Raw genomic sequence first — 12140 nt, 5'->3', positions numbered from 1 at the left:
GAGAGAGATCATCCACTTCCACAGATAAATCCCTTTGAGTTTTGCTTCCACCTCGGTTACATAGACATTCCCATACTTTTGTTGCCATTTGGGAAACTGCCTTTGATGCACTACTCGGCAGCATCATTTGAGCCTGGAGTCTCCTGCATGATCTGTGATGGCCTTCAGTTTGACACTTTAAGCAAAGAGACTGGCAGAGTGACCCACCACTCTCTGTTGTATGCAGAATACCCAGATAATTTCTACATCTTTTTTTCTCTAATGCGTCTTTGCAGCCTTTGCAGCATTTAATTGGTGTTAATTCCAAATGAACATGTGAGTCTCACACACACAAGTTTCTGGAAAATCACAGCACTGTATTTATGCAGGTGGAAGCAATAAGGTATCTTTGGGAAATCAGATGTCAGTGTGGAATTTGGGAAATCAGATTTTTATCTCAGACTGCAAGTTATTAACCACTACCACTACTACTATTAATCTCCTCCCATAAAGCATACATAATTCATACCTGCGTGTTCACACTGCACTGTGAACGGTGAGTGCCATTTCTGGGTACCTGAGTACTTTAAAAAGCCCTGCAAATGCAATGTTCATAATTCTGGATAACCAGGACATAGTGGATTCAGTTGCTATGGTTGCAGGCAACAGATAGGGATCATCTCTATTGCACCTCAGGCAGCAACAACTGATTGTGCCACTAAATGCACTTCCATTCATTTTTTTAATTATAATAATTCGCAGTTGTGCTGACTCTGCTGCAGGTAACATTACTGGCATTAGCAGAGGCAGGAAGACAGGCACTGTAAATCGAGGTCGCAGTGAAGAAGTCGTCTCCAGCCTAAAACAATAACCTGTAACTACTAAGTATGTAAGCAGAAACACTCTGAGTTAAATGTATCCATGCAACAATGAAATGTCTCTAAAAGCAGTCCACATCAGTTCAGGTATATCTTCACAATAAATGATAATCAATTCCAAAAGGGGATTCTTCTCATTTGTTTACATTTGATCAAAAAGATGTAATAGCATAGAAGAGAGCTCATTCCATTAAGAGATCTTGGATCCCTTCAGAAACAATCAAACTGTGCCACTACGTCAGTTTCATTACTCACCCAAGTACCGGGGATTCAACAGTCTTTTTTGTGCAATGCAGTTTTAATGTCACTAATGTGACAAAGAATCTTGCTATGTATTCATCACTAACATATTCCATAAATGGCTCCTTCAAATGCAACAGTACTTAGATGCTGAAGAGGCATGTGCCAATAGAGGGTGTACATTAAGAGGTTAACTAATATTATTCCCTTTCCATGCTACTCTAATTAGAGTCATAATGGCTAAGAGGTTTGAATGCAGTTACTTACTCTAATGTGCCAGGCTGCTTTTTTTTAAAAAAAAAGTATGTCTGAAGAGTTAAAAAAAAAAAGAGCATGTGCACCTCAGCCCCTTTCCCTTTATCAGTTTGGGATTACAGACCAGAGCAAGTTTACTTTTTAAAAAATAGCTACAGTTTTCACTCATGTGAGATGCCTGGACCAGATGGATACTTTGCTGTTTCAGTTTAGTGGAAAGCAGAAAGGAGTGGCATCATAAATGGTTAAAAATATCCTCTGAGTCCAGCTAAGCAGTATCTATTGATTACCAGGGATGCACTTGTAACAACCTGTATCTCTTAACAAAGGTAGCCAGTTAGAGGAGCTGTGACTCTCTAAGTCCCCGTCATTTTCCCATTGTATCTGCCTACCTAATAAATATGTACTGGTGCAATGCACAATGTCTGTATAGCTAGCTAAATTCATCAGAACCAATCTAATTTTTCACAACGGTTCTTTTAAAACTGCTGCAGAGAGGTGGGACCAGAGTGACACTCAGTGGCAAGACAGAAAAAGTCATTCTCAGTTTCTCAGATTCTATCTAACATCTATTATTAGGATGCATAAAATTTTAATTAGATCGTTATTAGTATTTTCTGTCTGGTAATATTCTATGTGAGCATTATAATTCAGACCAAAACATGTACTTTTGATTATGCAAACTGAAAGAAAGATTGGATTACTTCTTTTACCAAGCCCCCCTCACTCATAACTTGTGTGCTGTGATCTCCTGCAATTGAAAAAGAGAAAAAAGAATTTGAGAAATTGAACTAAAACCTCCAATACTGAATTTCAGAAATAGAGACTTGAATCACCATGGATTTACATTCTGCTGTATTTGAATCTTTGCAGATTACCTGAACAGTCTGAAGAATAGCATTTTACATCTTGCATACAATTTAGCATGTTGCATATGTATAACTGACAGTTCGTGACCCTCCCAGTTATTTGTGTTAGATCGAAACATTTTCTGTATGTTTCTGAACGCACACCAATCTATGGCTAACTGAATTTGGTATCTGAAAAAAAGGAGACATTTTCCCTTTTATGTAAGTAAACACTGGAATAAATTGTAGGATCTTTACTATTAAAGATTTTTAACATCAGTCTTGACAAGCATTTGAGAGAAATATTTTAGGTGGGGTAGTTCTGCAGTAAGGTAGCGCTGTGAACTGTCAGTCTTTCCAGCCTTGCCTGTTTTGATGCAGGGAAAGATTCATAGTATTATGTTCAATTATGGTGCCAGAAATTCTTCTGAGCCTGTGGCTGCCTAGAGTCACTCAAACTCACAGCATTCAAGGATGTTAAGAAAGAGAAGTTATCATAATACAATGTTCCTTGAAACACTGTATGTAAAATAATTTCCATCTATCTCAAACAGGGTCCTGTTGCATCACCCATGTCTATGCGATCTGTTCTAACAAGCGGGTCATGCCTCTCCCCACCACCGCCGCCACCACCGCCGCCACCTGGACCTCCCCCCATCTTTGATACAGAAACTGTAAAGGATGAAGGAACTGCATCTCGCTCAGCCCTATTTGCACAGCTTAACCAGGGAGAGGCAATTACCAAAGGTCAGGAGAAAAATCAAATTTCGGTCCGTGAGTCAAACTACATCAACAGCTGCTATATGTATTAACCCAACTTCCACTGCATTTTTAAGTTACATTTAAGCAGCTCAGATCTTTCTGAGGCTTGCACTGAGTCTGATGGATGAGACTGCATACCAAAACCTCCTTTAGAAGCAACAGCACCCAAATATGTTCAGCATACTTGAAATTCACACCATTTATTTAGAGGTATCCTTTTAATTTTAAGGCAGCCAAGCTGGACATCTTCAATCCCCAGTAGCTGGTGAACCTCTAAGTTGCAATTGCAATAAAAATTTATTCCGCTTTCTGATGTACATTCAGTGTACCAATCTGTGTCAAAATGTGTTACATGTTAGGTGGGAAGGTATGGCTTACAGCTCAGTGTGGAGTACAATAATAAAGCTTTTTGTATTAATACTGGACAGTTGTAATTAAAGTGGATAGCTGTGAATTTAAATACATACGATTGATATATCTGCCTTTACTGCTGGAGGGATAGGTCAAATATTGTCATAAATTAGAAAAATCTCATTTTTATGGATGGAAAAATATGACATAACAAGCTCTCAGAGCTCGCTACCGACAGAGAGGGACTAGAAAACATTGCGGCATTTCCTGTTAAAGATACTAAGATAGCCCATCCACAGTAAAAGAGGTTTTATATGTACTGCTAAAAATATGTAGGCAGTTACGCTTTAGGTCGTTACCCAGGAAAACCTCGAGGAAATAAAAAACGTAAATTCACAGAATAATTTAACACAATTACAAATGAACCTTTCCTGGTTAAATATGAACACCCTTAGGACTGGAAAAAGAGACTTTTTTTTTTTTTTAGGGCTTCGACATGTCTCTGATGACCAGAAGACTCACAAGAACCCCAGCCTACGTGCCCAGTGTCCATCTGTTCGTTCTCCGACAAAAAGCCATACTCCAAGTCCCACCTCTCCCAAGAATTCCCAGCAACAGAGCCATGCCCCTGTCTTGGAGCTAGAGGGAAAGAAGTGGAGAGTGGTGAGTTCCAGTCAGGCCTCTGAATTGTGCCCTGCATATTGCAAACCAGGTTGAGCACTGAACATCTTGCAAAAGGCCGTCTGTGATCAAGGCACAACAAATCAAAGTTGTAACTAAAATGGGCTGATTCTTGCATTGCTCTGCCTTGCTACAATTTAGTTTTTACTATTCTGTAGCATCTAAAGTTAATTCATTTGTCTCTGAGAATCATATACTAATTTGTCTGAACTGGAGAATATCAGAACCAGCATATAAATTCCTTGCAAAATCAGACAATCCCCCAGAAACAAGTCCAGTGGAGAACTCCAATTAAAATCCCTTCTTGCAGGCCATCCGTGCGAGTGAGAGATAACAGTATTATCACAGAGCACTTTCTCCAGCTTTGTTAACCAATGGAATTATACATCTGTTTTTCATCACCGTGCAAGCACGTTGCCCATGTTTAAAAGTAGAGAAGTGTTTTCCTTTTGCTCAATCTACAGATGGAAAAGATGATAGATTTGTTTCAAGTTTGGGAGTTAATGTAAGCAGGCATATACCAAGGAATCTGTGAATGAAAGTTCACGTGGCTCTTTTGGTTAGAAGAGGGGAGAAGCAATACACAGTTTAGTCGTGCAGAAGGTTATATACACAGTCATTACCGTGGAGTTGAGTTTGCAGAAGGTGCAGTCATAGTTCGCCTGTGTTGTGTTGCCATAGGGTTATAGTACCTGGAACTTTCCTTGTGGATCCCTTGTCTTTTCTTGACATCCATGGAGTGTAAATGTCCCTTCACGCTTCACAATGAAAGGAAATTTCTTCACCTATTACTCCTTATTGTATATGGTAATGCCTGCACCTGCTTGTAACACACTGTGTAGACCATTATATAACATTCGGGGAAACAAAAACGTGCTCTGTTCTTCAGGGTGCCGGTCTAAATTGGATGGAAGCCAAGGAACAGATTTGTGAGGGCATTTTTAAATCGGTGTGAGCGTAATGTCTTTGCTACGAAACTAATGGGTTTTGTCATGGTCGGTGCTAAGTTCTTCAGTTCTGCAGCTCTAAAATACACGTGTCATCCAAGGGTGAATTAGGTGAAATATCCGATCACCAAGCAGATTAGATTTTTAAGCCACAGGAAGGATATTGCTCTGTTGTAACTGAAGATGCAATGACTCGAGGATAAGTTGTACTAAACTCTGTCTGACTGTTAGCTAGTTAAAGACAACCAATTAAATAAACTTTCTTTTGAAATAGGAATATCAAGAGGATAAGAATGACCTGGTCATTAACAACACTGAACTCAAGCAAGTGGCCTACATTTTTAAGTGTAACAAATCTACGCTTCAGATAAAAGGAAAAATCAATTCAATTACTATCGGTGAGTGGATAGCTCAGCTGGGCTTTAAATGCCAATCTTGAAAAAACTGACTTACGTGATTAATAATGCATCTGAATCATTCCATTCCCTTTAATGGTTTGATCACGTGAGTAAAGCAGCTCAACTATGCAGTGCAAGACTGGGAATTTTCATAGTCGATGTAGCAGGCGTGCATATATTTGCTTTTATCTTGCCTTTCTTATTTATGATTGCTTTTATTTTAGACAACTGTAAAAAGTTTGGCCTTGTGTTTGACAACGTTGTGGGAATCGTGGAAGTGATCAATTCCAGGGATATTCAGATTCAGGTAAATATCTATTTGAAAAAGAAAGACAGACAGAGAACAAGCAGGAAACAAAAAGCTCAAGGTGTAGCTACAAGAGATTTTAAAAACTCACAGGAGCACAACAAAAATAAGAGATTGATGCATCCAAATGTATCTTTATATGCACTAAATTCTGCTGATGTCTTTAGAAAATGCCTATGAAAACTACTGAGCATCACTGAACAAACCTCACTTACCCCAGTCCCTTCTGGTTCCAGTGAAGCTGAGAGATCTATACACTGCAAGAACTATTACTTCTGGCCCTAATTTTCTTGCTTTCATGGTAAACAGCTCCTAGCACTTGAAAGTTCAGCGGTGCTTATGGAACAAATTCTGGCAGTTAGCTAATTGATTTCTAAGCCCAGAATATGTTTTTTTCTTTTTTTCTTATTCTCTCAATGGAAATGTTCAAATAGACTGTCAAAGGACAACTAAATGACATAAAGTGAAAGTAGGCGCCGGGATTTCGAAAATCTCCCCTGCCAGCGACGTGACACATTACATGAGTAAGTAATGTAGTCACTTGCCTACAAATGCGCTATGAGCCGCTGCTGGTTTTGTCTTTGATAGCCAGTAAGCAAAGCTTCATCAGAGATCACCTTCCTTGTGGTTCTTGTGAAAAGAAAATAGATGTATTTTGAATCTATATATTGCCCTCTCTACTGGGGATACTTGCCCCGTTCAAAATATAGGCAGTCTGCCTCACATTTACAGCACTTCATTCATCCCATTCCGAAGAGGTCTCATTATACATGCTCTAGTACTCGGTTGTGTCCAACAAACATGACCTAGTCTCAAGAAAGGACTTTAGGTTGTATTATTTTAAGCAAAAAAGAAATGAAACGTTAATTAAATTATACCAAACTGTCAGTCTTCAAGCAAGGTGAGGTCTTTTGCTTCAAAGGCTGTGCCTGCTGTATGACGTTAAATGTAGACAGTTCTGCTCCATGCTTCAGAAATACTGGTCACAGCCACCGCAGGGAGTAAGAGCAAGATGGTTTTTTATATTTTGCACCTCACACAAGTGACTGACATTGCTACCAGCTGTGCATCATCTTCTGAACTGTAACAAGCAGTTTTATTCACGATCACTACATGTCTTCTTATGGCAGAGGCAGTTACTTAAAGAAAAAGATCCCAGGCATTTATGTGAGTGTTTTTTAAAATAGCTAGATGATTTTTATCATTACCTCTAGAACTATTCATGAAAGCTGAAAAATTCATATATAATGAACAGCAAATCCACAGCTTGTTAATACTCAAATAAAGGGGAAATATCTTTTCTAAGAATCAAAATTCTTTTGATTAAGCAGGTTCTAAAAATATTGCATAAGGCTTCTACGCCACGGAGCAGAGTGGAGTTCCACTTAAGAAGGTAGACTCTGGCTATATGCTATACGCTGCTTGAATCAGGCAGCTTCTGCAGGGTTTTGAGTATGTCAAGTGCTGAGCACCTCAATTTTCTCAGTATTTCGAAGACCTGAGCTTATAATTTGCAAATACGTGATATGTTAATGGAACGAATGTCAGTAAATTCATCCTACAGATTTTGCTATAAATAGTTACTTCAGTGCCGTATTGCTTGGCCCTCCTTCCTTCCAGTGGGTTTTTTCTCTTGCCAGATGTTTGCAAAATTTATTAAACACACCCTCCTTTTGTTCTCTATTGCATGAGAACCCAGTAAAGAAAAGAAAGATCAGTTTAAGATGCATTGATCACTACACAGATCAGACTTCAGAATCAGAGTGGGATGCAAGAGGGCAGACAGACTTGTTCTTTCTTTGCTGTCACATTTAAGGAACTGAAGCTGAAAATACATTCTTAACTTGAATGATGGGAGACACTCTTCCATTAACAAGTACATATCTATCACATGCTGTTACTGTTTTATGGCTCAGAATAACCTCTGCCCTTTTGATGCATTGTCCAGAGTATACTGCTGTCCCTGCTAGAGAGGGCAGCAGGAGAAGGAGGAATTTTTACTGACAACCAGCAAGTCAGCCAGTTAGCCATGAAGAAATCTTCTAATATGTACAATCGTAAACAAGAGAAGATTTCCCTTTCTCCCCAAGTAAATCTTGTGCTTGCTTTTAAAGTGACATAAGAAATACCTTTAGAGATTTAAATTGATCTCAGTACTTTTTTAGAACTGTAGCTCACCTGAAGGGGATAAAACCCCTTTCCTATTGTATGCTGTAAAACCTGGAAGAGCTTTGAAGTCTTCAGAATGTATTACAAAACACTTGTTGAGTAGTACTGTATGCTGGGATCTTTCATTTGCCCTTACTGGCTTGAAGTTGACACGTGTGATTTCTTAACCAGTTCTCACTGATGAACAAGGTGAACACTGCCTAAATATCAGCACCAAAGTGTCACTGAAATTAGAGAGAATCAGGGAAGCACTTTCATCAAACTGTGTATTAAATGTCTGCTGTATAAGTTTGCTGTGCACATAGATCTTTGTTACCACCACCAAGAATTTTCAGCGTCTAACAAATCAAATATCAGCATCATGCAGGCAGCTGACACAGAGATCAGGTGTTGGTGGCCAAAATTAGACCTGGCAGGCAATGAGGATTTTATTAACAGTATCTTTGTGTGCATTTTAAGATTTGATATTAAGTAGATTTTATTTTGCAGGTGATGGGGAAAGTGCCAACCATTTCTATTAACAAAACAGAAGGCTGCCACATCTACCTCAGTGAGGAATCATTAGATTGTGAGATTGTGAGTGCTAAGTCATCCGAGATGAACATCCTCATCCCCCAAGATGGTGATTATGTGAGTGAGATATTTTTAAAGCTTTCCTCTCCCTTCCCCACTAGACTTGGTAGCTAATAGTATTTAAACTGCTAGAAAAGAAACTAACATACAATACATATTGTGTCACCAAAAAATTATCCAAAACAATTGAATTTCTATGTATGAATTTCTACGTATCTCAGCTATCAGTGCAGGAAGAACTCCTTATTTTCTGGGGCACAAAGTAATTTCAAAGATCAGACATGACATCATTTCTTTCCATTTTGATAGATAATGGTTTTATCTCCTGTCCATTTAATGGGGTTTTTTTCTATCTAAACATAATCTCCCAAAGAAACTCACTTCACACAAGAGCACTCAAGCCTGAAGATGATGCTAAAACTGAGATAAATATAATGCTACTACAGATGAAATAATACAGTATAATATACTTGTTTTTTCTAAAGCTGTTGATACGTGAGTAGCATCTGTGGCACTTTCTAGTATTTTCAACATATGTCCTTAAAAGCCACTTAAACACGTGCATTTTCCCGGCTTCTTTTCTGTTCTAGTAAGATTTTCATACTATGCCCACCAGCATTTCTAGTAAAGTCATGCTCTGTCACTTCACACACTGGCAAGGGATCATGCAGGCAAAGCATACTCGTAATAGTTTCCTAGTTTCCTCAGCAGAGCAGTGTTGAAATTGCACTGAATGACCATAGACAGAACTTAAATTTCTCGTAAATCTTTTGGGATGGAATTTTGAATGGTAGAGGGGTTTAGGCTTTATAAAAAATATGGAACAAGAGAATTCTCATGCTCCACATTTCCAAAAGTGACTGCTGGATGCCCAGCTTCAGGTAACTAAAAAGGGAATGATTTTCAGTGGGTGCATATTCACCTATTTCTTAAAAAAAGTCCTTTTGATCAGTCTCACCTCAAATCACTATCATCTGAAATTACTGGCTATCAAAACACCTATCTGAGGTCTGAAAGAAAAAACTCTTCTCTTCACATCTTGTTTTGTTTACTGGAAACAGAGAAAGCCCCAACGACACGTCCCATCTTTTCACCAAATATACGGAATGGAAGGAGACTTTCTTCGATGTTCTGCTTCGTTTTGTATACCCTACAAGGGACGCTGCGTCTTTTGAAGTGTATCACACTTAAAATGATAGGGTTTTTTTAAAATTTTATTCTTCCATATTATGGTTTAGTGGGCCTGGTGGTGTTGGGTCGATGGTTGGACTCGATGATCTTAGACGTCTTTTCCAACCTCAATGATTCTATGATTCTATGATTCCATAATATTGCTTTCGTCCTTAAAATTAGTCTCCTCGCTAAATCTCCACATCTAAATCCTTTCTGCTGTCTTCCAACCCAGACACTGATGGAATCTAAAGTCATTTCTGACGTGAGGCTTATTTACTTAGTTGTTCCAAATAACGGTGTGAGAGGGATTATTGCAAAGTAGTACCATACCAAGGCTATTTGAAACTGGGTAGCAATAAGGCTTTTTCCTGTGTGGCATTGTAAAATAGCTTCCTAGGGTAATGAAGAAGGCTTCTCTGTAATCCTGGCATGTCTAAGCTATCAATGCTTTCTCAGTCATGTAGCACTAACAGTATTCCACCAGTTTCCATGAGGTATCCACTGTTTATTTAACCATCGTTGTTGCTTTTGTTTCTTACCAGAAAGAATTTCCGGTTCCTGAACAGTTCAAGACAGCGTGGGATGGATCTAAGTTGGTCACTGAACCTGCAGAGATTGTGGGTTAACTTCCTAACGCCATACAGCACTTGCTGACCGTGACCAGACCACAGCCAGCATAAACAAAGCAGTAATGTAAAGAACTAGAAGTAGCAGTAGTTTATACTGCTGTGATAGGCCTTCAAGCATTAGCTCTGCATGCTAGAAACAATAACACATCTGGCACGCTTTGTTAGGCATCCCAGTATTTTTCACGTTTCCACACAGTTTGCCTTCACATACAATTTTAATTCTAATGATGTCATGTGAATGTAATGGATTAAAACCCCCACCCTCCAGTCACATCATTGGTTTGAAATACTGTATACATTAAGCCAAAATACTGCATGATACACTTTGTTATCATCTTGCTTCAGTGCATTCCTTTTTCTGTTTCTGCTAATCAAAAACAGCATTAAGACTTTAAGATGTTTATTTTTACCTATTGAGCAATTCCTGTATGATGCAGAAGAAATGCACCCCTAGAAAGTATGCAGTTTGTTGTAGTTCTGTGGCAATCAAAATGGGTTTTGTTTTAAACAAGCAAAAAAGGACAACTTTCAGCAATACATTTTGCTAGCAGAAGATTAAAAAAATCTGGTATTTTAATCAAACACTTTTCTAATACGTATATTTAGAAGATCCCTATGTTTTCTGTGAGGTAAGATTTTATTACGGTCCACAGACTTGCTGTTGCCCTCTCATTTCTTGCAAATTAGTAATTCTTTCTAAGCTAAAGCCTCATCTAAGCTAAAACCTTGCAGCAAATCACTTGATGGTTTTTTGCTCCTTGGATTTCTTTTTTTCTTTTGTGAGACAATCTCTCATTCTTTGAAATTTCACATTGTATCTTGCATCCTATTCAGAAAACTGAGGGAGGCATATATGTCAGATACCAGCTAGTTTCCTTACTAATAACGTTCCTTTAAAATATTGCTATTGTAGCTCATATTCATTAAAAATACCTTCCTGTTTCTTCCCCACATTTGTAGGACTTACTCAATTTCAAATATGTCCACAAAGCAAAGCCATAGGTTTATGTCATACTAATTCTGAGCCCAAATAAAGGGGTAATTTCCTGTTTAGCCCTTTGATTCTACTTTTTAGTCCCTATTGTACATGCTTTTTTAACAAAGGTGGAGCGTTGTATACATTTGTACTATTTCAGCACATAGTACGAATAAAATTTTAAAAATTTAAAAAGTCAGCTTATGTTTTTGATCACTTGTAATACTTTGTAACAGTGAAATCACAGTGAGATGCTTGCAGAGCTAGTTACAAGCTAAATTTTGTGCCTAATTTACCTTGAAAGTATTTAATTCTTGAGGGTTTTTAAGTATATCTTTGATAGTAAACCCTATACAATACAACCAGTAGTGCTCATTCTGTAAGGTTTTGCTATCTGATGTTTAATCTATGTGTATAATGTGTTTGCTTTAATACATACCATTTTTTCAACAGTAAACTTCTTATGAAATAAAAAGGAAAATGTACTTGTTTAAATACAAAGTTGTTCAGAACTTGCTCCATTGCAGTTTGTCCTATACGCTTTCTCCTTCTTCAGTGCTGTTTCAAAAGCTTGATTGAGAAAAAGTAGCTCCTCCTCCCATTTAATTAAATTATTATCACCTTTGCTGCCATACTCCACCTGACAGTGAATAGTGGGTATTCTGCATGCTAGCAGATAAACCTGAAGTTTCTTGCATATAACTTCAGTGACAGCCAGAGAATTGAGCTTTTCACGATTCTCACTTCTAGGTACACTTCTGTCTTCCAGAGATTATGTCTAGGGAGATGATCATGACCTGGTGCAAGTTTATAAGGTTTGCCTTCTATTTTTAGCTTTTCCCATTGTTTCTCTATATGGCTTTGGATGTGTCCCTCCTGTGGTAACAAACCACAAGCGGCCCACTCCGTATTTCACTTGGATGTGCTTCATATCTGAAAAACGGGCATCGCATACTTGTCATGATAAAAGGATT

The 12140-nt window shown here is 38.2% G+C and overlaps 1 protein-coding gene across 2 annotated transcripts in view; it reads left to right on the top strand.

The window, feature by feature from the left end:
* The window catches only part of CAP2 (CAP, adenylate cyclase-associated protein, 2 (yeast)), a 69611-nt gene extending 57927 nt beyond the window's left edge, over positions 1 to 11684 (top strand). For both annotated transcript variants that reach the window (XM_009273707.2, XM_009273708.1), the window contains exons 8-13: positions 2755 to 2947; positions 3801 to 3976; positions 5216 to 5339; positions 5564 to 5646; positions 8305 to 8445; positions 10104 to 11684. In XM_009273707.2, coding sequence (XP_009271982.1) covers positions 2755 to 2947; positions 3801 to 3976; positions 5216 to 5339; positions 5564 to 5646; positions 8305 to 8445; positions 10104 to 10187 — 801 coding nt within the window. In that variant the 3' untranslated portion in view covers positions 10188 to 11684. The remainder of the gene's footprint in view (positions 1 to 2754; positions 2948 to 3800; positions 3977 to 5215; positions 5340 to 5563; positions 5647 to 8304; positions 8446 to 10103) is intronic.
* Positions 11685 to 12140: the final 456 nt, after the last annotated feature.

Source organism: Aptenodytes forsteri, unplaced genomic scaffold (genome assembly GCF_000699145.1).
Source record: "Aptenodytes forsteri isolate BGI_AS27 unplaced genomic scaffold, ASM69914v1 Scaffold63, whole genome shotgun sequence".
Classification (NCBI taxonomy): Eukaryota; Metazoa; Chordata; class Aves; order Sphenisciformes; family Spheniscidae; genus Aptenodytes; species Aptenodytes forsteri.
The sequence above is the reverse complement of the archived record's forward strand: the minus strand, read 5'-3'. Positions and strand labels throughout refer to the sequence as shown.